Here is a 26,843-nt window from a genome sequence, read left to right as displayed (position 1 = left end):
ATATATTTTCAATAATACTCCACCCCACAAGAGGGCGACATTTATATTTATCTATGTTGCCTGCCAAAACGGGTCAGCTGTGGAGCTGCCTCTACAACCATGTTTGCTACAATTCACATCATGGCTAGCTCAAGGTTACCTGCGGCAGCACTTACATTAAAACAGGTAATACATATTTTGTCGGTTTCATGACTTGTAAACCATGCGGTTCGAGTACTACTGCCAACTAGATAGTATTCTTTCATTCACACTTGGGAAATAGCCATGGCAGCATGATGAGCTAGCTAGCTAGCTAACGTTAGCATTTCAGCAGCAGCTCTAGTTAGCTCATCTGACAATTTGGTCTTACGTGTAATATCCTCACTGCGTCGCTAATACTATGCCTTTTTTGTTAATGCTTTCTCCTTCAGCAGATTGCTCTGCTAATATGATTGTTGATAAATTAGCCAGATAGCCAACTTGCTAGCTAGCTTGCTTGTTTTGCTTCCTCTGGTCTATTTCTACAGTTTATACAGAGGCAGAAAGTGTTGAGCCTCTACAGAAACATGATGAGAACCATCAGACAAGTGCCAGACGAGGGAGACCGAAAATACCTGCGTGATTGGGCGAGAGATGAGTTCAAGAGGAATAAAAATAGCACAAATCAGGTGAGATATGGTCTGAAATTACGTCATTCTGTGTTCAACCCCTGTTCTTACCTTCATGGTCTCCGTATGTCTAGGACGCCATCCGAATGATGATCACACAGGCAAACATGCATCACGATGAGCTACAGTCATCCCTTGCATTGGCGAACGTTAAGAAGTAATGTCACCTGTCTGGGGCTGAGGTGATCCACCGATTTCTCCTGCAAGTGAATGCCAGAAGCTTTTCTATGCTGCCTCAAATGGACTGTGAAAGCCATTTGAATCAGTACTTGGACAGTACACTTATTGTGGAAGCACCTTGGCATTTGGCCAGACCAGCTCGTTGCAGGTTCATAATGTGATTTGGACCATATGAAATCTGTCATGAGGAGTCCCATATCAGATGGTTGCCATCAACATGTTCATGTCTAGCAGTGGCGACTCTTTCAAATCACTTTTGAGGAAAGCTGTGAGAGCCATGTGTGATATGCCATTTGCAATCATGTCTGACCTAATACCCTCGGTCTCATGTTGGGCTATTGTAAAGCGGTTTGTGTCCAGAGGATCCTCATGAAATGTTATGTACATGTTGAACATAAAACAATGACAGTTGTTTTTTACAAAATCAATTTGATATCTATTTTACTACACAGAATGTGTGTTCATATCATCAACAAAGGCATCAATGTACACGACCTCACACCTGAACAGGACAAATGTCACACATGAGCACTAACTAATACACTGTTTGCACAGGTCTATTTCAGAAGATTAAAAACAGACTTTCCACCATGCAAACAGGTTCTTCTTAACAGTACCTCATTTTAGTGCTAAGGACAAGCGGTAGGGTGTTATGGTTTTTACCATTTAAAGAGACATACATTAGTGGGTTGGAGTAAAGGTTATGAATAATAAAGTTTTCTTAATAGTTAAGACATTGCCAGTTTGGCTGTGTTCTCTTGAGTTCTGTTACCCTTGTAAGTCACATATCTGTATGAAAGCTTGCAGTAGCGTATTCTACTGATATTTTAAGCATCCTGGTTACCTCAACTATTTCCTCTGTCTGCATTTGTCTTTCTCTACTCTCTTATTGAATACACATTAAGAACGTCACAAGAAAAATATGACCCACATTTTCCACAAGCAAACCTCCAGACTCTTTCACATAACAGGCTTTCAGATCACAGGATAAAAAGCACTGGAGTATTGGCATGTTGACTTAATGACAGCGTGACATTGTGCCCAGGTGTGTGCGCGTACCAGCTCTGTGATGGCCCCATGACATAATACATTATAAATAACTCAGTAAATCTACTAGGGGTTTTTACAAAGCACAAACACAGGAGCTGCCCAAAACAAATTAATAACAAGACCACATTATACTGAATAGTCTGGCATGCCATAACATGCCCTTAAAATAAGTTACTATACAGATGATTTTCTACTGTTGCATGACATTATTTACCAAAAGTATTAAACATGCTAAATTCAGTCAATGACAATTTTTTGGGTCGGTGGGTCCAGTTGCTCTGTAATGAGCTCAGATTATGATTTTTTTGCTGTTCTGAAGGTGTAGCTCTATACTCTGCAATGGTGTCCCTGTGTTAGCTGTCGTCGTGCCTGTTAGTCCTGAGCGTGCGTAGCTCGTCCTCCAGGTAGGTGATCCTCTCCACCAGGGCAGCCCTGTCTGCCTGGGCCCTCTGGTCTGCCTGCCACCTGGCCTCCTGGATCTTCCTCTCATACCAGTGTTCCATCTGGGTCGACACCGCCTCAAAGAAGTACTGTGTCACCTCCAGGGCGTGCATGTTCTCCCTCTCCTGTGCAAAGCCCTCCCCCCCACCTCTCTCCCCAAACACCCCCAGAGTCTGAGTCCCCTCGGCCTGCCCCACCGAGGCCCCCTTGGCCTTAGTTCTGCCCTGGGAGTGCCTCTTGTGGTGCTTGCCCTTGTCCCTGCCCCGCTCCCTGTCTCTATCCCTCTCCCTGTCGCAGTCCTTGTCCTGCCTGGTGCTGCAGCGGCGCTCGGTGGCTGGGGACAGGCTGCTGGCCCGCTGGTTGTTGCCGCCTCTGCTCGGTGCCAAATCCAGCAGTGCCATGTCCTGCAGTCCCTGGTATGGCCTGCGGGGGTCAGTAGAACACAGCGAGCGTTCCTTGGGCCGCACCACTTGGGGAGATGGGGACAGGGACTTAGCGGCAGTTGGGGAGGAGATCTTTTCTCGCTTGTGATGTTTACCACCGTCTGGGAGATTTCCGAGAGCCAATTATTAAGTGAATTAGAATTAAAAAGTCAACCTTAGAGCATGGCACACAATAAATAATTTATGATTATTCAAATTAGTTCCAGTGAGATTGCCATCTTCAAATGCAGTGTGATAGATTAGGATGATAAATTAATTAACCTGCCAAAGGCAACTGTATATTTTGAGCATTTCTGTGAAAATGTTCTATTTGGGCCACATTCTCTGTTATTTACTTCTTTAAAAAAAAGGGTATGACCTAAGAATAATATACTTAGATTACGTAACGTTTACATAAGCCTGTATCTGTGTTAAATTAGTTCCCCCTCCATTGTGTGTGTGCGTTCGTGCATGTGCATAAGAGTAGTAATTCGGAGCGCTGGCTATTTCACTGAGTTCTGTTTTGAACTGTACCTGGAGAGCTGTCCACCTGAACCCCAAAGTTGTGATTGGCTGAGGGGTCCTCTGTGGCGGCCGCGTTGGGGTCTCCCTCGGTGAGGTCAGTGGTGTGGGGGGCCAGACACTCGACTCTGCACCCAGGCCCTCCTGCAGGCAACACAGTGAGGCTCCCAGGGGCCATCGCACACAGGCCTTCAGCCATGGACGAGGACTGACGCAGCTTGGCGTTGCGGGGGTCTCCAGTGACAAGCACCTCAATGTTCTGGAGCTTGGCCAGGCACCAGTTTTTCAGCTCGCTCACCACTGATGCCTGCTGGAAGGGCAGGCCAAGGCAAGAAAAGGTTTTGTGACAGAGATACAGCAGGGTAGATACAGCGCCTTCGGAGAGTATTCAGACCCCTTTACTTTTTCCACATTTTGTTACGCTACAGCCTTAATCTAAAATGAATGAAATAAAAGAAAATCCTCTGCAATCTACACACAATACCCCATAATGACAAAGCGAAAACAGAAATACCTTATTTACATAAGTATTCAGACTCTTTGCTATGAGACTTGAAATTGAGCTCATGTGCATCCTCTTTCCATTGATCATCCTTGAGCCATTTCTACAACTTGATTGGAGTCCACCTGTGGTAAATTCAATTGATTGGACATCATTTGGAAAGGCACACACCTGTCTATATAAGGTCCCATAGTTGACAATGCATGTCAGAGCGAAAACCAAGCCAAGAGGTTGAAGGAACCAAAACATTTCTGCAGCATTGAAGGTCCCCAAGAACACAGTGGCCTCCATCATTCTTAAATGGAGGAAGTTTGGAACCCCAAAGACTCTTCCTAGAGCTGGCTGCTCTGCCAAACTGAGCAATCGGGGGAGAAAGGCCTTGGTCTGGGAGGTGACCAAGAACCCGATGGTCACTCTGACAGAGCTCTAGAGTTCCTCTGTGGAGATGGGAGAACCTTCCAGAAGGACAACCATCTCTGCAGCACTCCACCAATCAGGCCTTTAGGGTACAGTTTCCAGAGAGAAGCCACTCCTCAGTAAAAGGCACATGACAGTCCATTTGGAGTTTGCCAAAAGGGACCTAAAGACTCAGACCATGAGAAAAAAGATTATCTGGTCTGAAGATTAAACTCTTTGGCCTGAATGGCATGTCTGGAGGAAGCCTGGCACCATCCCTACGGTGAAGCATGTTGGTGGCAGCATCATGCTGTGGGAATGTTTTTCAGCGGCAGGGACTGGGAGACTAGTCAGGGTCGAGGCAAAGATGAACGGAGCAAAGTACAAAAAGATCCTTGATGAAAACCTGCTCCAGAGTGGACCTCAGGACCTCAGACTGGGGCAAAGGTTCACTTTCCAACAGGACAATGACACTAAGCACACAGCCAAGACAATGCAGGAGTGGTTTTGGGACAAGTCTCTGAATGTCCTTGAGTGGCCCGGACTTGAACACGATCAAACATCGAGAGAGACCTGAAAAGCTGTGCAGCAACGCTTCCCATCCAACCTGACCGAGCTTGAGAGGATCTGCAAAGCAGAAAGGGAGAAACTCCCCAAATACAGGTGAGCCAAGCATGTAGCGTCATACCTAAGAACACTCAAGGCTGTAATCGCTGCCAAAGGTGCTTCAACAAAGTACTGAGTAAAGGGTCTGAATACTTATGTAAAATATATTTTTTTTTTTTCATTTTTAAAATTTAGAAATTAGCAAAAAATTCTAAAAACCTGTTTTTGCTTTGTCATTATAGGGTATTGTGTGTAGATTGATTGAGGGGAAAAAACAAATTTAATACATTTTAGAATGAGGCCTAACAAAATGTGGAAAAAGTCAAGGGGTCTGAATACTTTCCGCACCGAACAAAACTATAAATGCAAAGTTTAAAGTGTTGGCCCGTGTTTTATGAGCTGAAATAAAAGATCACAGAAATGTTCCATATGCACAAAAAGCTTATTTCTCTCAAATGTATTGCACAACTGTGTTTACATCCCTGTTAGTGAGCATTTCTCCTTTCGCCAAGATAATCCATCCACCTGACAGGTGTGGCATATCAAGAAGCTGATTAAACAGCACGATCATTACACATTGTGGTAGGGAAAATAAAAGCCACTAAAAATGTGCAGTTTTGTCACACAACACAATGTCACAGATGTCTCAAGTTTTGAGGGAGCGTGCAATTGGCATGCTGACTGCAGTTATGTCCACCAGAGCTGTTGCCAGAGAGGTCCAGGACCAAGTTTGGGGAAACCCTGTTCTAGAGGAGGATGAGCTGGCCAATCAGCTGTCTACATGGGTGAATATTTTTAACGACCGGTATACGCCCACACCATTCTGTTGTTGGGGTACGCAGAGACCATTCCAACATAAAAATATGCTTTTTAACATAGTTTTCCTTCCCAAATTGTTTTAATTAGCTATTTCAAGTCATTACAGGTCATATTTCATAGAAATCTGGAAACACTGGACAGTTACTTTTTAAAGCATTGTTAGCTATGTTAATATTTTAACGACAACCTTGAATTAAAAAAGTTTAATGACAGCACGTGACGGTAGAGGAACTAGTGTTAAGTCCATCTGAGACCCGCCTCTCTTGCGGTGTTGAGTGAGTTTGACACTGCTGTTAGTATTACCTGTCTCTTCTCCCCCTCCTGTCTCTCCTGCATGGCCCTCTGGTCGATCCTGTGTTGGCACTCTGTCCTCTCCGCTGAAACTCTCTCTACTGTCATCTTATCTAGGGCACGGATCTAGAACCACACAATCACAAACCACATAGTTAAATGCCAGAGCCTGATAAAGCTGTCGTGGTTAATGCAAGACGCCGGTTGTGAAACAAAAGCTCACAGCTGCTTATGACTTTAGTAACATTACACTTCATTTCATTAATAAGGCAAAATCAGCAAATTATGAATTATGAATCCACTGCTGTGACTTCAGAGGCTTGTGGGATGTAGGTCTCAAACTATCATTTTCAGTTTGCGTTGCAAAAAAAATTGAAAACGCCCTAATGAACAGGACCCTGGTCTACTGCGTACCTGATGTTTGTTCTTGCGGTCCAACTGTCCCATCTTGTTGTTCATCAGGTCCTGCACCGTGTGGATCTCTGTCTTCATCTCCTCCTTGGTGGCCTCCAGCTGGTTCTCCAGCTTGATGATCAAAGGCTCACAGCGGCAGCCATTGATAGGCGCCTGGGACACAGAAACCAACCATGGGCACTGATCCACTTGATAGCAGACACAAACTCAGTCTGAAATTGTATGAATTACTAAGTATGTCTTGTCCGAGCCAGAGTGGCCCATAGGAGCCTATCATGTTTCTGTAGCGTGAGGCAGGTAGATGTACAAGTACACCTCCTGGACAGGATGTCGCAGGGCCTTGCTCCAACTGAAATATGTGTCTTCTACATAGAAGAATATAGCAGCAAAGCCCGTTACAAGGTTTCAACATGACAGAAAATCTCTGACAGTAGCTACTTTCACAGCAACACATTTTTTTTTTTTTTTTTTAAATTTTACCCCTTTTTCTCCCCAATTTCGTGGTATCCAATTGTTGTAGTAGCTACTATCTTGTCTCATTGCTACAACTCCCGTACGGGCTCGGGAGAGACGAAGGCTGAATGTCATGCGTCCTCCGATACACAACCCAACCAGCCGTACTGCTTCTTAACACAGCGCGCGTCCAACCCGGAAGCCAGCCGCACCAATGTGTCGGAGGCTACACCGTGCACCTGGCAACCTTGGCTAGCGCGCACTGCGCCCGGCCCGCCACAGGAGTCGCTGGTGCGCGATGAGACAAGGAGATCCCTACCGACCAATCCCTCCCTAACCCGGACGACGCTAGGCCAATTGTGCGTCGCCCCACGGACCTCCCGGTCGCGGTCGGTTACGACAGAGCCTGGGCGCGAACCCAGGGACTCTGATGGCACAGCTGGCGCTGCAGTACAGCGCCCTTAACCACTGCGCCACCCGGGAGGCCTCAGCAACACACTTTAAATGTGAAGCGGACCTATGAAATCATAGCATCACATGAAAAATGTCAAACAAAAGCACAGGCGTCTGTGTGCTCTTTTCTATCTACCTGCATGATCTTGCCATCCTTGCCGCGGTACAGAGTGTACAGCTGATAGGCCTTGTAGTTGTGAGGCGGGGGCTGGGGGGAGGAGCCACGCAGTTGGCCCCGCCTCTTCTTTCCGTGTTTGTTCTCTCTCCGGCGGAGGGGGTCGGAGAGCGAGGGCTGCAACGACATCACACCGCATCTCATATTCCATCTGTTTAAATATTGATAACGTATCTCACCTGGGTAAACATGTGCGGGTTGTTTTAGAAGGTTAAGGTAATAGCTGACCTTCTCTTTGAGCTTCCTGTTTGTGCTCTTGCCGGCGCTCGCCCCGACCACCTCGTGTTTGCGGGCGACGAGGTCGCTGCTGTGGGTGTCGTCAGCAGCAGATGCACTGTCCTGTGAGGCACAACAAAAATCGAACATCTCCACATCTGTGTTATAATATGCTGCCGCACACGGTAAGAGTGAGACGGTTAGCTGTACTGCAACTGTACCTTCCTGGGGAGCATCTCATCCCTGGGCACAGACTGTGCTCGGCGCTCAGCCTTCAGCTTGTCCCTCCTCTTCCTCACAATCCTGCCTCGGGTGAAGCTCTGGACCTGAATACATGTAGGGAGAGCAGTGTGAGAACTAAGGGCCAGTCGTATTATTCACTGTACGTTTACTGACGGCCATTGATTGGTTGAATGTCCTGTTTTTTGTTTACTTCAGCCTGTCCAGCTCTTAACATGGAGCAAATGCAAATTCTTCAATTAGTGAATGTTTCTTGATTAAGTAGGGATATAGCTCCAGCTAAAATAGCACAAATAGTGCTAAATAGTTTAGCCTCTCCGTTTCCCTATCACTTCCAAGTGCCAGTGCCTATCTAGATCTATAGCAGTCTCCCATGGACTCTGCCCATACTTGCACTTGACGCAGAAACACCTTTACTGCCAACCCACAGGAATGATGTCAGGTAGGCGTTATGGAGATATGATCATTTCAGACAGATAAAAACGCCAGTCAAACACCTGAAGTATCGTAATTCAGGTCCAAACACAGTCTGCAGCATACCTTTTTTCTATATAAATATATAGATAAGGTTGGTATGTGCGGTGTGAAAGTAAAATAATAACACTGCCTGGGTGCCCCTGTTGGACAGACTGGGTAAACCTGTACTCACCTGAGGTGCTTTGGTCAGAAGCAGAGCTATGTCTGGGTTGTTGTGGTCTCTGGCCTGGTCCAGTGCAGTCTGGCCTGCCTGCTCACACACAGAGGCAAGAGGCCAGTCAACCAGGGCTACATCGCCTAGTTAGAGATACATAATTCAACTGGCTATGGCACTATGTTCATTGCCTGGCTACCCAAACTCCTTGCTCTGGCCAAACAGACGTTAGCTTCTTCTCCGCAATGGGTCTGGAACTGAGTACCTCCCTGACGTTTTCTAGAAAGCAAACACATTCTAACCATTCTGATTGGTCCCAGAAACTGATGTGTCGGGCCAGAGCCAGAACGCAAGTGGGTAAAGCTGTGTTTTGAAAAAGTGTCATTGGCTTTGATACTCTGATTGGTTAAAGATTAGCCGATCGCTGATGACTTGGTTTCGTACAACAGCTCTCGTTTTGACGTCACCACAAATGGCTTCAACGACGTCAGTCTCAGACTGAAGACTGCAGCGAACAACATACTGTTGTTACTCATCAAGGTCTGCATGGCTTTACTGTGACTGAGGAAAAAACCACAGCCATGGTTCCAGAGCAGCTTATTCACCAAACAGAATGTGCGGGGACATTAGTCATGATTAAGACGGCCTTTAGAAATGCATGACTGCTCCACAGCATAGTGAACATAGCACCTTTTTCCCCCTAAGAGTATACTATACTATCTAAAACCTAAAATAGTTGTTTGGCAGTCCTCATCGTAGAACCCTTTGAAAGAACCCTTTTTGGTTCCAGGTAGAACCCTTTTGGGTTCCATGTAAAAACCCTTTCCACAGAAGGTTCTACCTGGGAACCAAAAAGGGTTATCCTATGGAGACAGCTGAAGAACCCTTTTTTAAGAGTGTAGAACAGAGCCCGGTCCGCGGGCCCGGGGCACTCCACTCACATGGTTGCGGATGCTGCTCTCTGTTCCAGCTTCTAGCAGAAGACGCACCGTTTTCTTATGATTCAGCGCTGCTGCAACATGCAGCGGTGTGTCCCCAGCCTGGCCCATAGAGAGAGAGAGAGGAAGAGAGAGAGGGGAAGAGAGAGAGAGAGGGGAAGAGAGAGAGAGAGGGGAAGAGAGAGAGGGGGGAAGAGAGAGAGGGAGGAAGAGAGAGAGAGGGTGGAAGAGAGAGAGAGAGAGGGAGGAAGAGAGAGAGAGGGAGGAAGAGAGAGAGGGAGGAAGAGAGAGAGAGGGAGGAAGAGAGAGAGGGAGGAAGAGAGAGAGAGGGTGGAAGAGAGAGGGAGGAAGAGAGAGAGAGGGAGGAAGAGAGAGAGAGGGAGGAAGAGAGAGAGAGAGGAAGAGAGAGAGAGAGGAAGATATACAAGAGAGCGATATACAAATATACAAGACAGAATGTAAAAAGAAGGAAAAGCCCTCTTGTGTGAAAGTAGTGTCAGTCACATGCTCAGACCAACCTGGTTCTTCTCTCCCACGGAACAGAAGGCTCCCAGGAGGATGCGGAGCATGGACACGTGGTTGTAACGGGCCGCCACATGCAGACACGTGTCACCCACCTGGAACACAACGAAGAGAGACCACCACCGCCACACGCGGCTTGAGTTTCCTTTCACGCAGACGTTGGGAGAGCAGTCAATGGAGGAGTAGAGTAGCGCTGCATGACACTGGGAAGTGGCTGGTGTGGCAGAGGACTAACGAACTGCATGGAGAGCTACTTCCTCTTCCCAGCAGCTTTGTTCAAGTCACCCATGAGGGGCGATTATGCTCGAAGTGCGGAGCAGAGCACTCGCATGCATACGTTGTTTCATAGTTAAGTGACTGCAATGCAAACTGCTCTGTGGTAGTAGTTAAATGTAGAGCGGCTTCTGTTGTCAGCATGTTTCCCTAAGCAGTGGTTCAGAGATACCTGGAGAGTGTGTATCAAATCATGGGAAGGCTACTTTGGAGTGCCATTTGTAACATGCTATATTTTGTGACACGGAATTATTGTTGTTCACAAATTATAGGACGGTACAAACGGCGCCCCATAGACTAGCCAACCCATGGAGGAGGGGGACTTACATGGTTCTTGCTGTCGGGCCTGGAGCCACCTAACAGCAGGACCTTGGAGCTCTGAGCGTGGCCGTTCTGACAGGCCAGGTGGAGGGCTGTGTTCCCTGCCTACATGGACAGACAAACAGACAGACACCAGGGTTGTGTTTTTAATAGGGAGACAACATTTTGGAACAGGGCGAAACTGGGAGGTATTGTACAAAACTCAACTTGTCCAATTAGAGCACAGCTTTCCGTTTGCAGTTCTATATCTCTGCTATGGTGTGCCCTACTGAAAAGCACCCAGGTCAACACTAAGCACCACTAAAAGCTCTCCAGTATAATAATCTGCAGTCACAGCACAGGACCTATAGGAACCACAGCTGTTTTATAACTCCAGTATTTGCAGTATATTTGCAGTACCTTGTTTTTTGAGTGAACGTTGGCTCCGGCCTTGACCAGCAGTTTGACAGACTGGCTGAAGCCGTGCCACGAGACCTCATGCAAAGCAGTGTTACCATCCTGCAACAACAAAACAGTCAAGAGCTTTACACATCCACAGCCTGACCTCTGGATTGGTAACTATCATACTGGACAACGGTGTTATTGTTACTCTTACAGTCTAACATGGCAAGCTAAGTAGGAGATTAGTGAGGTAAGTTAAGAGGCTGCATGTCTAGGCCTAGCTATAAACACACTTTCTATTCACATGGACTTCCATGGGCTATGTATGAATCCCAAATGACACCCTGTTCCCTATTTGGTGCACAAATTTTGACCAGGGCGCATAGGGTTCTGGTCAAAATTAGTGCCCTATATAGGGAATTGGGTGCCATTTGGGACAACTCCTATTTCTTTGCTGTGAATGAATGGGGGTTAAGCAGATTACAGGCGCAGTGTGTTCTCTATAGTTTTAGTGCTGTCTGACAGTTTGTTGGGGGTTTAAAATCCCTCTGTGCCTGTGAGTGCATTGGGCCGTGCTTTAGCCGTGTGTGTGTGTGTGTGTGTGTGTGAGAGAGAGCGCTGTGTGTGTGTGTGAGAGAGGGCTGTGTGTGATATGTACCTTGTCCTGTCTGTCCAGAGCACACCCTTCCTGGATGAGGGCAGAGATAACATCACTGTTTCCTACCACAGCTGCCCGATGTAAGGCTGTCTGCTCACCCTGCACAAACACACACACACACACACACACACACACAATGATCAGTTAGGGATTTTCACAACAAGGATGAATACAAATGACCACATCCACTGGTTAATAACTTTCCATTCCATTGCAGTTGGCATCCTGACTTGAATATGATGGGTGGACTTTTTAGTAGAGTTTCTCAAGTACAATGTTTCAGGTTATTTACTAACACAGGAAATGACCATGATGTTACAACAATCATCCAACACTGCAGTTTGACACCAGCTAGGCCTCCATACTATCACAGTCTACTACAGTGGGATCCTCCATACTATCACAGTCTACTATAGTGGGCATCCTCCATACAAAGCAGTGAACACAGCAGCAGCAGGCAAAAGCACTCAGTTCAGACCAGCTCATTTATGCTCTACCATAAATGGAATTCCCACAAACATGGAGAACCCCCTGCTAACAGCAGCTCAACAGAGTGATGTTTTGCAGACCAGGTTCGACATGTCACGGGAAAGGGTGGGAAGGAAGAAGAGCAAGAAGAAGCGCTGATTCCTGTGAGTGGGCGAGGTGGGGTTGTGGTTTGTTCATTCCAAGTGAAGATAACCAAGAGGCGTGCCCAACAACCAGAGGACGTGCAGTAGTAGAGGATTGGGAGAGTGAATATTTTCCACGGGCTCAAAGAAGCTTTTCTCTAACCTTCTTCACTCTCCCTGACCTTCCAGTCTCTCTCCCAGGCCCAGGTCCAGCAGCCTTCCTCCACTGCCGTCTCTCTCTCTCCCCTCCTCTCCCTCCTCCTTGTGACCACTCCCCCCCGTTGGTGGCCGAGGACGCGCTGTGGCCCGTTCGGGATCGGGAGCTCATTGACCAGATGGAGAGAATTTTGGAGCGCCAGAGCTTTGGACCATTATCTGTGGCTGTGGGACTGCGGAGGGGGAGGAGGGTTGACCTGCACCCAGGGGGCGAGACCCGTGGAGGTCTGCTGCATGCCTCAAGCTGGCAATCCAGATAATCCCACTCGAGGCCACTGGAGGTCATTATACTACTAGCGTGACAGTCTTAGAGAAATGGAAAGGGCGTCCGCACGCAGGAGAAACTACACTGCAATCAAAACACACACCAGGCAGCCAGACTCAGAATCTCCATGCAGATGTCATGTCGTTTGTGCGCTTCAAAAAGTGACCTGGTTCACACGTAAAGGTCTATGTTACATATTCTGTTTGTTTGTGTGATTGTACAAATATTACATGGTGTTAAATGGGTGTGATGTTCATTTGGGAAGATGGTGAGCGACACTAATGCAACGCCAGCGAAAACCAAGCGATGGTCCACACACAAATCCATCATCACAATCATGACTGTGGTGCTAGCTGGAAACATGGAAAGAGGGAAGTGCAAATGAAAGGCAGTGTACAAACAGACAGTCTCTGGGTACTTGCATCGTCCTGGATGTCCAGATCGCAGTCAGCCTTCAGGAGAATGCGCACAACCTCGGTGTGGCCCTTATAGGAGGCCAGATGCAGGGGACTTCTGCCGTACTGTGGACACAGAACACACACTCTCACACACAGAAGAGAGGGCCACAGCAAATGAAGACAGACACAATAACTGAAGAGAGAGAAACCAAGTGAAGCCAGCCACACAACCAGACCGTATATCAGTGTCCCCAACTGAAGCCAACCCGACTGTATGTGACAATGCATCTACAGTTCAGCCATACCCAGTAACACGTTGTGCTGTCATCATGGCACAGCATTTAGCCGCATGCAATCTGTCTGTCATGGCCAAACGGGTCATTTGAATAACGAGTTGCCAGTAAACAAACAAATATTTAATCCACATACGGTTTAAACGAGCTTGAATGGAAGGGAACCTATATAGCTGCTTATGGATAGGCCTCCCACATCCTCCGGCTCTTAGACCCAGACTTATGGACCTGCAGCCTGCTATGGAGCAAATGTGTATTTATAGTTTTGGGAGGTTTCTCATTCTATGGTAATAATGGATTGTTTTGCCAGGTTAAATCAGCGATACTACCCGACCTTACATATGCTGTATTGGATTAGATGAGGTTAGACATTTAAAGGCATGCTGGATACTCGCCATGGGAAGGTTCCTTTTCTTTTAACAACTGAAAGGAATCCAAACTGTTGCTCTTTAGGAAAAACTAGATTTCCGTCTTGGGAAGGTGTGTTTCCTAAATGATTCTGTGTTTGGTTAAGGATGTTTGTCTCCCATGAGACACTGTAGACACAGAAGCCTATTTCACTTCCTCCATATCCCCAGAATGAATCTAAGAAATCTTTAATACATTTTGACGTTTTTGCCGTGGATGTTTTTAGTTGTGCAATTTTACACCTCCGGTGTCAAGTACCAAAGTTCTCAAGTAAAGAAAAAAATGTGAGACGTGTTCTCTTATGTAAGCAAAGTCGGAGCTGCTCGGCAGGTCTGTCTCACTGTCTATGCTATTGGAGGTATAGCAATCACCGCAGCGGTTCACCCCATAGTGGGCAAATGGACATCGTCAAATGAAAACCCAACTTTCATTTCCCCGCTGTGACGCACGGATGTTCCAAACTCCGTTTTAAGACGAGACTGACTTCCTGACCCAAATTATCATATTTACACTGTAGTCAATTTTGACACTAGAATAATTGTTTCTGACTCTAATCGAAGCCACGTAGGCCGTTTTCAAAACGCTTTCTTGCTTTTTTGAAGGCAGTCGCTCTTTAAGAGGCGTAATTGGGGTTAAGCTAATGTGAACAGGTGCTCTCAGTAAATCTTAAAGCATTATTTCAAAACACCGAACCCTATCTCTCCACATAGGCTACAGGAAAGGAAGGCCCTAAAAACGGTCAAAGACTCCAGCCACCCTAGTTGTGGACTGTTCTCTCTGCTACGGCATAGCAAGCAGTACCGGAGCGCCAAGTCTAGGTCCAAAACAGCTTCTACCCCCAAGCCATAAGACCCCTGAACAGCTAATCAAAAGGCTACCCAAATCCCTCTTCTAAGCTGCTGCTACTCTCTGTTTATTATCTCTGTACATATTACCTCAATTACCTTGACTAACCGGTGCCCGCGCACATTGACTGTACCGGCACCGCCTGTATATAGCCTCGCTATTGTTATTTTACTGCTGCTGTTTAATTATTTGTTCTTCTTAAAGCATTGTTGGTTAAGGGCTTGTTAGTAAGCTTTTCACTGCAAGGTCTACACGTATTCAGTGCATGTGACAAATAACATTGGATTTGATTTTGATTTAAAGCACAGTGACAATCTGGAAGTGAGAGAATAAAATGCAAACGGGCTGTCTGCCTGCGGCAGAATCCCTCTCCTGTAACATGTAACTGGCAGCCATATTGAATCATCCACGTTAATTCAATGTAATTAGAGATCAGGTGTGCAATCACAAAGAACCACATCAACACAACCCCCTTATCAACGCCTAATCCTCACAGCCCTCCATTAAATGGGTAGAGACGGGAGAGACCACAATCACTTTAGCAGGCGAGTGTGGCCTGATATATGGGTGCGGCTCGGCACTGCCTGGTTGGTATTCACTATGGCCAGGCAGGGGTTGAGTTTCACTGGGCCAGGCTTGGATGTCTGCCATGGAAGCGTCTCAGGTAAACAGAGTCGGGGCCTAGCCAGGGTGAAGTCTATTATCCCAGGAGACTGTGAATGGAAAGGGCCTGCTCACTGCTCTGTGGCCTGGTACGACCTTAGATAGACTCACGACTGGTTCTATTCTAACTCCTCTCTTTCTCATTCTCAAAAGAGTTTCTCTTCCACAGACCTAAAACATCCATCCAAAACTTGACACTTTACCTCACATTCCCCAATACAATACCCTCCTCACCTCCCCTCCTCTTCCCCTGAAGCACCGGAATTTCCAACTGAAATATAATCCTCATGTTTCTAGTTTTTTTTTGTTACTAGGGAACCCAGCCAAAATGTGAAAATTCAGCTGAACGCAACATTATCAGAGACAGGTAGACCTGATAGAAAACGGACAACTTTCATATATTCAGTCAGTCATGTATTTATATTTCACTCATATTCAGCTGTAAGTGTAAGAATTGCAGTTCATTTCCTGAAACAATGAAAAATGCAGCATTCTTGACAAATTAAAGACGATTGAAAGTCTTCCTTAAGCCATGACTCTTGTGCGCTCTTAAAGGGGCACACAGCATTTAACGTGAACATCACAGAGAGCAGAAAAAAAAAGCTTCTGCCCAGAGATGTGTTATTGAGGAAGTACATTTATGAGGCTCAGGAAAAAAGGCCTCTGCCTGCCTGTCTTATCGGCCAGTATCACATTGCAGTCTATCAAGAGAAAGACTGGAGATCTGAGGAAGGCCTGACCTAAATACTATCTATCACACCTCAGGTTTGTCTTAATTACCAGAGCTGCTCTGACAGAGACATAAAGACAGGCTATTCACTTCACAGACAGATAGGATTGCTACTGCCGCACATTAATTCAATCAAGCATGTCTGTCTGTGACTCTCACAGCAAACACCCAGGTGTTAATCTGATATATATATATATATATATATATAATATATATATATATTATATATATATATATATATATATATGAATTTTGTCAATCTCGGGCATCTTTATACTGTATTCCTCCTCTGCTCCTTTCAGTGAAGAGGCTTGGGGCTACATGGCATGTTTAAGAAATCTTCTCTCCCAGCGTTGTGTGGTGTGACCTCAAACAGAGGTTTACACTGTGTTGCGTGTGTCAGCATGTTTACCCAGATCTGTGCTCCCACAGCTGTGGTCGCGGACAGCCAGATGGAGCGATGGAAAAGCTCCTTCGCACAAGTGACACACACACATGGGTAAAATCAGCATCAGAGACAGTCCCTCATGGCCATGTTCATTTGTAACCTTCCTCTCCTAATACTCCAAATTCCAACTCCTCCTCCTTCCTGTAAAATACAGCTACTCTAACTTACTGTGAGGAAACAGGGTAGTTTAATAGATAGTCCATGAAAGTGAGGATTATAATAAATTCATATACTGCTCCAGTCCCACTAATCTGCCCCATGATCATTGCCCTTGTGGCCCAATGAGGCTGCAGTTGAGACACAGTACCCACACAAACCCACCCATATTGGCTACACACAGAAACAGTACACAGCAGTGGAGGCTGCTGAGAGGAGGACGGCTCATCAAATGGCTGGATCGGCGCAAATGGAATGGCATCAAACACATAGAAACCATGTGTTTGATGTATTTGATACCATTCCACCTATTCCACTCCAGCCATTACCACGAGCCTGTCGTCCCCAGTAAAGGTGCCACCAACCTCCTGTGGTACACAGTACACGTTTGACAGAAAAAAAAGCCTGGTGGCCCAGCCTGTGTGACCGCCGCTACTTGGCATAATAAACACATTGAAAAGACAAAAGTCTTATGAAAACACCAGAAGACAACCTCCTCTAATCCACTCACCTTGGTGACGGCTACTTTTGCACCTTTGTTGATGAGCTGGACCACATTGTCGGCCTGGCCCTTGTGCGAGGCTACCAGGAGGCGCTCGGAGAGTGCGAGGACCGCAGCCGCGTCCTGCTGGCTCATGTAAGCAGGGCGAGTGAAGCACTGTCTCCAAGACGCAGTGCTCCAAGGAAGGGAGGGTGGGCTCACACCAACCCTAAGTCATGACCGTCACACACACACAGGTAGTGGGCAGAAAGAGAGGAGGAGAGAAGGAGAAGAGAGAGGGCTCGGACCTCCGGACACTCCCAGGTTGGCTCCCTCATGTCATCCTCAGCGCCTGGAAGAGAACAGGAAACACGTGTGTGGTGATAACAGGCAAACAGGAAGCCAGGAGGGAATGGGGGAGAATATATTGAGATTTTAATTGCTGCTAACTATCTAGTTTCAAGTTTTATTAGTCGTATGTACGGGACACACATGGAATACACTGTCCAATGAAATGCTTACTTCCTTACTGACAATGCAACAACAATAAGACATTTTAAAAAAGATAAGTAGTCTGATGGCCTGTAGATCAAAACTGTCTCTGAGCCTGTTGGTATCAGATTTCATGCCCCGATACATCTACCTGACGGTAAGGGAGTGAACAGCTTATGACTGGGGTGTGTGGTGTCTTTGATGATTCTGCAGGTCTTCCTCAGATACTGTTTTGAGTAGATGTCCTGGATGGGTGGGAACACAGTCCCAGTGATGTACTGGGCCATATGGAGGGCCCGCTGGAGGGCCTTGCCATCGTGGAAGGACCAATTCCCCTACCAGGCCGTGATGCAACCGGTCAGGACGCTCTTGATGGTGCAGCAGTATTATTTGGAGAAGACCCAGGCTGGCATGTAGAATTTCTTCAGCCACCTCAGGAAGTACAGGCACTGTCGTGTCCTCTTGACAAGAGTGGTGGTGTTGTTGGTACATGACAAGTCCTCTGTGATGTGGACGCCGAGGAACTTTAAACTGCTGACTCTCTCTACTGCAGTCCTATGGATGCGGATCAGGGCATGTTCCCTCCTCTGCTTCCTGAAGTCAACAATAAACTCCTTTGTTTTGCTGACGTTGAGGGAGAGGTTGTCCTGGCAACACAATGCCAGTTCGCTTACCTCCTCCCTATAGCCTGACACGTCATTGTTGGTTATAAGGCCTACAACTGTGTCGTCGTCAGCAAACTTGATGATGGAGCTGGTGTCGTGCAAAGCCCAAGCAGTCATGGGTGAACCTTACCAATCCTCACAGCCTGTGGTCTGCCCATCAGGAAGTCCAGGATCCAGTTGCAGAGGGTGGTGTCCAGACCCAGGGCTCTAAGCTTGGTTTTGAGCTTGGCGGAAACAATAATGTTGATTGCTGAACTGTAGTCAGTCAACAGAATTGTCACATAGGTGTTCCTCTTGTCCAGATGTGTTACGGCCGTGTGAATAGCGATAGAAATGGGATCTTCCGTGGATCTGTTGGAGCGGTAGGCAAATAGAAGTATGTCCAGGGTACCTGACATGCTGGCCTTGATGTGGGCCATGACCAGCCTCTCGAAGAATTTCATGATAACCGATGATAGTCATTTCGGACATGTCACCCGGTTTTTCTTGGGCACTGGGATGATCTAACCCACTATAGTCAGCTGTGGGAATTGGGAAAACAGGCTAGTTCCTGTTGGGGGAGACAGCAGCTGTACACAGTAGATCTGTCTGTCAAATGAGTTCATACAGGTTGAATAGGGGTTAAGGTTGACATTTCCAACAACAGAGAGTACTTTCTACACAAACACTGTTTTGTTTTCACTTTTATGCCATGTCATCAGACATAATGCTATAAAAAAGCTAATAAAAACAGCTTTAACCAACCACATACAGGAGGCAGACTTTTGCGGTTCGCTGAGCGAGCGTTGGTGTGACCGCAGGCAGAGTGACTCACAGGAAAAAAGGTTGTCTTTCCTGGAGTTCCTACTACCATCATTACAACCCATCAATGTGTCGAGCTGTCAAATCTGTCAATGTTTTCAACTGGCTCAGAGGAACTAACGAATTGATGAAACACACCAGCATCTGGTGAAAAACCACTATAGTCCATTGAATGTAGCTTATTAGCTCAATTATAAGGCTGATCATCTGCCAGGCTGTATTCAGGCATACTTGTTGAAACTAAATGAACTGCCGAGAACATTCTCCATGGTTATTTAAGATGAAGTATGTGTGAATTAGCTTGTTGAAATGACTAATGGTGGTCTGACGGCTTGCATGGCCTGTTTGTGTTCCTTCATTATGAAAGGTGATGAGATCAAAGGACACAGCCACAGTAAGCGATATGACAAAATAATGATTTCTTCCATTCAGCCACATTATATGGGTTTGTAACGGTTCACCAGATTAAGCTATACCAAGGCAAAAAGATGTGTGCATAATATAGCACATCAATGCATAATTTAAATGCAGACCTATTGCTGTTTTTTCTCTTTTGACAATCTTTTACTAAGATCAAATCATTTTTAAAAATATTTTTTTAAGGGGGGTAAATCAGCTTTAATATTGCACGTAGATTGTGGCTTCCATCAATGGAATTGTCTGTATCATTTCCAATCCCCCATAATTATTTTGTAAATATATACAGGGCATTCGGAAAGTATTCAGACCCTTTGACTTCTTGCATATTTTGTTACGGTACAGCCTTATTCTAAAATGTATTAAATATTTTTTTCCCTTCATCAATCTACACACAATACTCACTAGACCCTTCACTCAGCACTTTGTTGAAGCACCTTTGGCAGCGATTACAGCCTTGAGTCTTCTTGTGTATTTTGGGGTTTCTCCCATGCTTCTCTGCAGATACTCTCAAGCTCTGTCAGGTTGGATGGGGAGCGTTGCTGCACAGCGATTTTCAAGTGTCTCCAGAGATGTTCAATCTGGTTCAAGTCCGGGCTCTGGCTGGGCCACTCAAGGACATTCAGAGACCTGTCCCGAAGCCACTCCTGCGTTGTCGTGACTGTGTGCTTAAGGTCATTGTCCTGTTGGAAGGGGAACCTTCGCCCCAGTCTAAGGTCCTTTGCAGCAAGTTTTCATCAAGGATCTCTCTGTACTTTGCTCCGTTCATCTTTCCCTCAATCCTGACTAGTCTCCCAGTCCCTGCCGCTGAAAAATATCCCCACCATGCCTCACAGTAGGGATGGTGCCAGGTTTCCTCCAAACGTGACGCTTGGCATTCAGGCCAAAGAGTTCGATCTTGGTTGCATCAGACCAGAGAATCTTGTTTCTCATGGTCCGAGAGTCTTTAGGTGCCTTTTGCCAAACTCCAAGCGGGCTGTCATGTGCCTTCTACTGAGGAGTGGCTTCCGTCTCACAACTCTAACATTAAGGCCTGATTGGTGATTTTCTGCAGAGATGATTGTCCTTCTGGAAGGTACTCCCATCTCCACAAATGAACTTTGGAGCTCTGTCAGAATGATCATTGGGTTCTTGGTCACCTAACTGACCAAGGCCCTTCTCTCCTGATTGCTCAGTTTGGCCGGGCAGCCAGCTCAGGGAAGAGTCTTGGTGGTTTAAAACTTCTTCCATTTAAGAATGATGGAGGCCACTGTGTTCTTGGGGACCTACAATGCTGCAGAAATGTTTTGGTACCCTTCCCCAGATGTGCCTCGACACAATCCTGTCTCGGATATCTACGGACAATTCCTTTGACCTCATGGCTTGGATTTTGAGCTGACATGCACTGTCAACTGTGGGACCTTATATAGACAGGTGTGTGCCTTTTCAAATCATGTCCAATCAATTGAATTTACTACAGGTGGACTCAAATCAAGTTGCAGAAACATCTCAAGGGTGATCAATGGAAACAGGATGCACATTAGTTACATTTTGAGTCTCATAGCAAAGGGTCTGAGTACTTACAGTTGAAGTCGGAAGATTACATACACTCAGGTTGGAGTCATTAAAACTGGTTTTTCAACCACTCCACAAATTTCTTGATCACAAACTATAGTTTTGTCAAGTCGGTTGGGACATCTACTTTGTGCTGGAAACAAGTAATTCTTCCGACAATTGTTTACAGACAGATTATTTAACTTATCACTGTATCACAATTCCAGTGGTTCAGAAGTTTACATACACTAAGTTGACTGTGCCTTTAAACAGCTTGAAAAATTCCAGTAAATGATGTCATGGCTTTAGAAGCTTCTGATAGGCTAATTGACATCATTTGATTCAATTAGAGGTGTGCCTGTGGATGTATTTAAAGGCCTACCTTCAAACTCAGTGCCTCTTTGCTTGACATGGGAAAATCAAAAGAAATCAGCCAAGACCTCAAAAAAAATTGTAGCTCTCCACAAGTCTGGTTCATCCTTGGGAGTATTTTCCAAACGCCTGAAGGTACCACGTTCATCTGTACAAACAATAGTACGCAACTATAAACACCATGGGACCACACAGCCGTCATACCTCTCAGGAAGGAGACGTGTTCTGTCTCTTAGAGATGAACGTACTTTGGTGCGAAAAGTGCAAATCAATCCCAGAACAACAACAAAGGACCTTGTGAAGATGCTGGAGGAAACCGGTGCAAACGTATCTATATCCACAGTAAAATGAGTCCTATATCGACATAACCTGAAAGGCCGCTCAGCAAGGAAGAAGCCACTGCTCCAAAACCACCATAAAAAAGCCAGACTACGGTTTGCAACTGAACATGGTGACAAAGATCTTACTTTTTTGGAGAAATGTCCTCTGGTCTGATGAAACAAAAATAGAACTGTTTGGCCAGAATGAACATTGTTATGTTTGGAGGAAAAAGAGGGATGCTTGCAAGCCGGAGAACACCATCCCAACCGTGAAGCACGGGGGTGGCAGCATCATGTTGTGGGGGTTCTTTGCTGCATTAGGGACTGGTGTACTTCACACAAATAGATGGCATCATGAGGTGGAAAATTATGTTATTATGATATATTGAAGCAACATCTCAAGACATCAGTCAGGAAGTTAAAGCTTAAGTCGCAAATGGGTCTTCCAAATGGACAATGCCCCCAACCATACTTCCAAAGTTGTGGCAAAATGGCTTAAAGACAACAAAGTCAAGGTATTGGAGTGGCCATCACAAAGCCCTGACCTCAATCCTACAGAAAATGTGTGGGCAGAACTGAAAAAGCATGTATGAGCAAGGAGAACTAGAAACCAGACTCAGTTACACCAGCTCTGCCAGGAGGAATGGGCCAACATTCACCCAACTTATTGTGGGAAGCTTGTGGAAGGCAACCCAAAACATTTGACCCAAGTTAAACAATTTAAAGGCAATGCTACCAAATACTGATTGAGTGTATGTAAACTTCTGACCCACTGGGAATGTGATGAAATAAATAAATGCTGAAATAAATCATTCTCTTTACTATTATTCTGACATTTCACATTCCTAAAATAAAGTGGTGATCCTAACTGACATAAGACAGGGAATTTAAACTGGAATTAACTGTCAGGAATTGTGAAAAGTTTAAATGTATTTGGCTAAGGTGTATGTAAACTTCCGACTTCAACTGTATGTAAATAAGGTATTTCTGTTTAGTTTTTTTTTAATCAATTAGCAAAAATGTATAAAACCTGTTAACACTTTGTCATTATGGGGTATTGTGTGTAGATTTATTTAAAAAAATCAATTTTAGAATAAGGCTGTAATGTAACAAAATGTGGAAAAAGTCAAGGGGTCTGAATAATTTACGAAGGCACTGTGTATAAATTATAGCATTTTAAAATATATTTTCCGTTATTATTTTCCCCTAACCCTACCATCCCTCTCCTAATTGAAGTAAACTAATGGACAACAACACTTAGGCTTCTACTTCCAGTTTATACATACTATATACATTTTATGGACACAGTATATTTTACAATAGTTATCTTTTATTTGCTTCTAGTCCCATATTTCAGCTCCACTCATTTCATAGATCAGTGGTTAATCGACATGGCCGATTTAATTAGGGCCTATTTCAAGTTTTCATAACAATCGGTAATCGTAATTTATGGACGCAGATTATGGCCGATTACATTGCAATCCACAAGGAGACTGCGTGGCAGGCTGACCACCTGTTATGCGAGTGCAGCATCAAAAGGACCTTGTGGCTGCAAGGAGCCAAGGTAAGTTGCTAGCTAGCATTAAACTTGTCTTATAAAAAAAATCTATCTTCACAATCACTAGTTAACTACACATGGTTGATGATATTACTAGTGATATGATATTACTATTAACTAGCTTGTCCTGCGTTGCATATAATCAATGCGGTACCTGTTAATTTAATTTACCATTGAATCAAAGCCTACGTCAACTTTGCCAAACGGGTGATGATTTAACACCGATGTACCAATGTACCTAACCATAAACATCAATGCCTTTCTTAAAATCAATACACAAGTATATATTTTTAAACCTGCATATTTAGTTAAAAGAAATTCATGTTATCAGGCAACATTAACTAGGGAAATTGTGTCACTTCTCTTGTGTTCAGTGCAAGCAGAATCAGGGTATATGCAGCAGTTTGGGCCGCCTGGTACACAGCACTGTTTATGACTTCAAGGCTATCAACTCCTGAGATTAGGCTGGCAATATTATAGTGCCTATAAGAACATCCAATAGTCAAAGGTATATGAAACACAAATGGTATAGAGAAATAGTCCTATAATTCCTATAATAACTACAACCTAAAACTTCTTAACTGGGAATATTGAAGACTCATGTTAAAAGAAACCACCAGCTTTCCAATGTTCTCATGTTCTGACCAAGGAACTTAAACGTTAGCTTTTTTACATGGCACATATTGAACTTTTACTTTCTTCTCCAACACTGTGTTTTTGCATTATTTATACCAAATTGAACGTGTTTCATTATTTATTTGAGACTAAATTGATTTTATTTATGTATTATATTAAGTTCAAATAAAAGTGTTCATTCAGTATTGTTGTTATTGTCATTATTACAAATATATATATAAAAATCAGGCCGATTAATCAGTATCGGCTTTTTTTGGTCCTCCAATAATTGGTATCGGCGTTGAAAAATCCTAATCGGTCGACCTCTAGAAAAAAGTAATCAATGTAAACTGTTGTTTTGAGGGTGAAATTTCAACCACAGGATTATGTCATCATTGTAACCAATTTTCAACATAGACAAACCTTGTATAAAATATTTGAATTTGTATTGTACCTAGATATTGAATTGTGTTTGGTTGTCAACGGAGATGTATCTTCTGCTTGGGGCGGCAGGTAGCCTAGTGGTTAGAGCATTGGGCTAGTAACCAAAAGGTTGCAAGTTCAAATCCTGAGCTGACAAGGTACAAATCTGTTGTTCTACCCCTGAACAGGCAGTTGACCCACTGTTCCTAGGCCGTCATTGAAAATAAGAATTTGTTCTTAACTGACTTGCCTAGTTAAATAAAGGTAAAATAAATAAAAAATTGGATCTTCTGCTTTAATTCCAGTTTGTCTACAAATAAATAATTGATATGTTGGATTCATGTCTCCATCTCAACCAAGAATCAAAGTTAAAGAATAGGACTAAATATAATATAATCAAACTTTAGTCCTATTCTTTAACTTTAATTCTTGGTTGAGATGGAGATGTGAATCCAGCATATGAATTATTAATTTGTATCCAAACTGGAATTCGTTGACAACCAAACACAATTCAATATCACTTTTGCAATACAGTAAATAGCCACAAGTTAACAATTGATACGTTAGACTCACCTCCAACTAAACCAAAAATAAAAGTTAAAGAATAGGATTAAGCCAGTGGCTCAGATGAAACTATCCAAGCCTTAGATATCCTTTAAATGTTGATACTTGGTTGCGTTGTCAACCAAACACATTTCAATATTACTTTTATAATACAGTAAATAGCCTAAAGGCTATCTTATAAACTCATTTAACAGTATTTATTCAACCGTAAAATGAGTAACACCTCCATGGCCACATTTTGAGGTTAGCCTACTGTAACTATAAATGTCTTCTTATGTAATCATAGAAAGTGTGCATGTTCAAGAAAGCATGCAAAGGTCGCAGGTCGGTGGAGAGCTTCACAACTGCTGTAATAATCTACACAGAACCTGAAACAGCATTGATCACTTGCACTATGTACTTTTAATGTAATCTCGACTACAATCCACGTAATTTGTTTGTGCTGTTAGATGAAAGCACAGCGATAACGCATTAAAGATGCAATATGTAACTTTTTGGGTGACCCCCCGACCAAATTCACATGGAAACGTGAGTTATTGATCTGTCATTCTCATTGAAAGTAAGTCTAAGAATCGATAGTTCTTAAGTTTTTGTTTTTACGTCTGGTTTACTTTCGGGTTTGTACACCGAGCTTCAAACAGCTGAAAATAGAATATTTGGGGTTACGTAAAATATATTTCACAACGGTTTAGATTCTCTACACTATACTTGCTTGTTTTGTCACATAAACTGAAATTAGGCAAACTATTAGAATTTTAGCAACCAGGATTTTTTTTGCACATGGCACCTTTATTGTTATTGTATAAATACAAAATATCTGACATTGTATTCCCATTTGAACTTTGTCGTGTTTTTAAATGTTTGAAAGTGCAGTGATAACACATTGAGAATTCAACAAAATAAAGGTTGAAATCTCGTTGATCGAAGTCTCAACCAAATACTACCAAAATGTCCACGTTGAAATGATGAGGTGTGCCCAGTGGGTCCTTACATGTCTTAACATTACTCACTATTTGATTGCAGAGCTTCCAATTCATGCTATTTGTGCTGTAAGTGGAGGCAATTATTTGAGTATATTATGTTCCCCCTTTTGCCACGCAACATATAGGCTCGGTCTACAGCAGGTGAATGAAATTCAATGACTCAAGAAGTAAGTTAATGGGCTGGTAAGTCTTAAATGACACATTCCAGGGACAGCTGTAAATCTATACCACGAAAGAACATTACGCTTCCCATAGAGGCAAAGTAGAGTTACATGAAGAAAAAGCTCACCATGTCTTTGTGTAATCCTGAAAAATACAGGTCCCTGCACAAGTTACCCAGTTTATTTTCCTGATGATGGACCTCCCATTTCTGCGTCTGGCAGATAATCCTAATTATAGAGCCCCGAGGACTCTCAGTCTACTGCTTGGTCCATCTCACCTCGTCTAAGGTTTCAGACATTCCTATTTCGCAGGCAACACCGAACCAACCAAAAAGAACCAAACAAGTCGGCTGTCATGCTATGTCTTAATAATAGTTTGGATAAGCTGGTCTATGTCTCCCTCAGCCCCCCCTACCGACTTCAACAGATTGTCTAGATAAAGCTCTTTGAAAAGCGAAATAAATCAAACAAGCAGACTATACTGTAGCCATATAGACCATAAGTCTGTTGATAACACTTCAAAACATCTGTTTCATCAGGGACATATGCTACATACCTTCCTAATCTCCATATACTAAGAGTAGTGTCTCTCTGTCAGATCTTCTGTCATGAAGGGACTGGGCATGCTCAGAGCAGGCAAGTCCCTCTGATCATGCCCCGGGGCTACAGATCAGCGGGGCCCACCTGCTCCTCTCTCACTGTGGCTTTAATCAAGCTTCTCACAGTCCCTCACACCTCTAGGCCTGGCCCCAATGAACCAGATGAATGTTGGTGTGTATGATACAGCGCTGCGATTAAAGCAAAGATAACCGTCGGGTGTCTCTAATCCGGAGTCTATTGAATCTATACGCTGTAAAGCCTCAAGGTGGCTGG

At 44.4% G+C, this 26,843-nt stretch overlaps 2 protein-coding genes across 8 annotated transcripts in view; one reads left to right on the top strand and one right to left on the bottom strand.

Moving 5' to 3' along the window:
* Positions 1 to 70: 70 nt before the first annotated feature.
* Positions 71 to 1,556, top strand: lyrm2 (LYR motif containing 2). Its single transcript, NM_001160655.1, is given in 3 exon segments — positions 71 to 165; positions 507 to 647; positions 722 to 1,556. Coding segments are annotated over 3 exon segments (294 nt in total). The 5' UTR covers positions 71 to 99; the 3' UTR covers positions 809 to 1,556.
* LOC110521046 (ankyrin repeat domain-containing protein 6) overlaps positions 1,240 to 26,843 on the bottom strand; it is a 54,353-nt gene continuing 28,749 nt past the window's right edge. For 2 of the 7 annotated variants that reach the window (XM_036975667.2, XM_036975666.2), the window contains exons 2-16: positions 17,097 to 17,418; positions 13,066 to 13,164; positions 11,552 to 11,650; positions 10,912 to 11,010; positions 10,519 to 10,617; positions 9,915 to 10,013; positions 9,400 to 9,498; positions 8,477 to 8,554; positions 7,809 to 7,913; positions 7,600 to 7,710; positions 7,333 to 7,488; positions 6,291 to 6,443; positions 5,889 to 6,002; positions 3,275 to 3,572; positions 1,240 to 2,862 (exon numbers count right to left, since the gene is read on the bottom strand). In XM_036975667.2, coding sequence (XP_036831562.2) covers positions 2,231 to 2,862; positions 3,275 to 3,572; positions 5,889 to 6,002; positions 6,291 to 6,443; positions 7,333 to 7,488; positions 7,600 to 7,710; positions 7,809 to 7,913; positions 8,477 to 8,554; positions 9,400 to 9,498; positions 9,915 to 10,013; positions 10,519 to 10,617; positions 10,912 to 11,010; positions 11,552 to 11,650; positions 13,066 to 13,164; positions 17,097 to 17,222 — 2,367 coding nt within the window. In that variant the 5' untranslated portion in view covers positions 17,223 to 17,418 and the 3' untranslated portion in view covers positions 1,240 to 2,230. Of the gene's footprint in view, positions 2,863 to 3,274; positions 3,573 to 5,888; positions 6,003 to 6,290; positions 6,444 to 7,332; positions 7,489 to 7,599; positions 7,711 to 7,808; positions 7,914 to 8,476; positions 8,555 to 9,399; positions 9,499 to 9,914; positions 10,014 to 10,518; positions 10,618 to 10,911; positions 11,011 to 11,551; positions 11,651 to 12,325; positions 12,734 to 13,065; positions 13,165 to 17,096; positions 17,419 to 26,098; positions 26,338 to 26,843 lie in introns of those variants that run through there. The other 5 variants (XM_090232505.1, XM_090232507.1, XM_090232508.1 and 2 more) reach the window with 4 other exon arrangements.

This window comes from Oncorhynchus mykiss, chromosome 4, assembly GCF_057628025.1.
Source record: "Oncorhynchus mykiss isolate SJ-2025 chromosome 4, ASM5762802v1, whole genome shotgun sequence".
Classification (NCBI taxonomy): Eukaryota; Metazoa; Chordata; class Actinopteri; order Salmoniformes; family Salmonidae; genus Oncorhynchus; species Oncorhynchus mykiss.
Note: the sequence above shows the minus strand (reverse complement) of the source record. Positions and strands in the feature narration are given on the sequence as shown.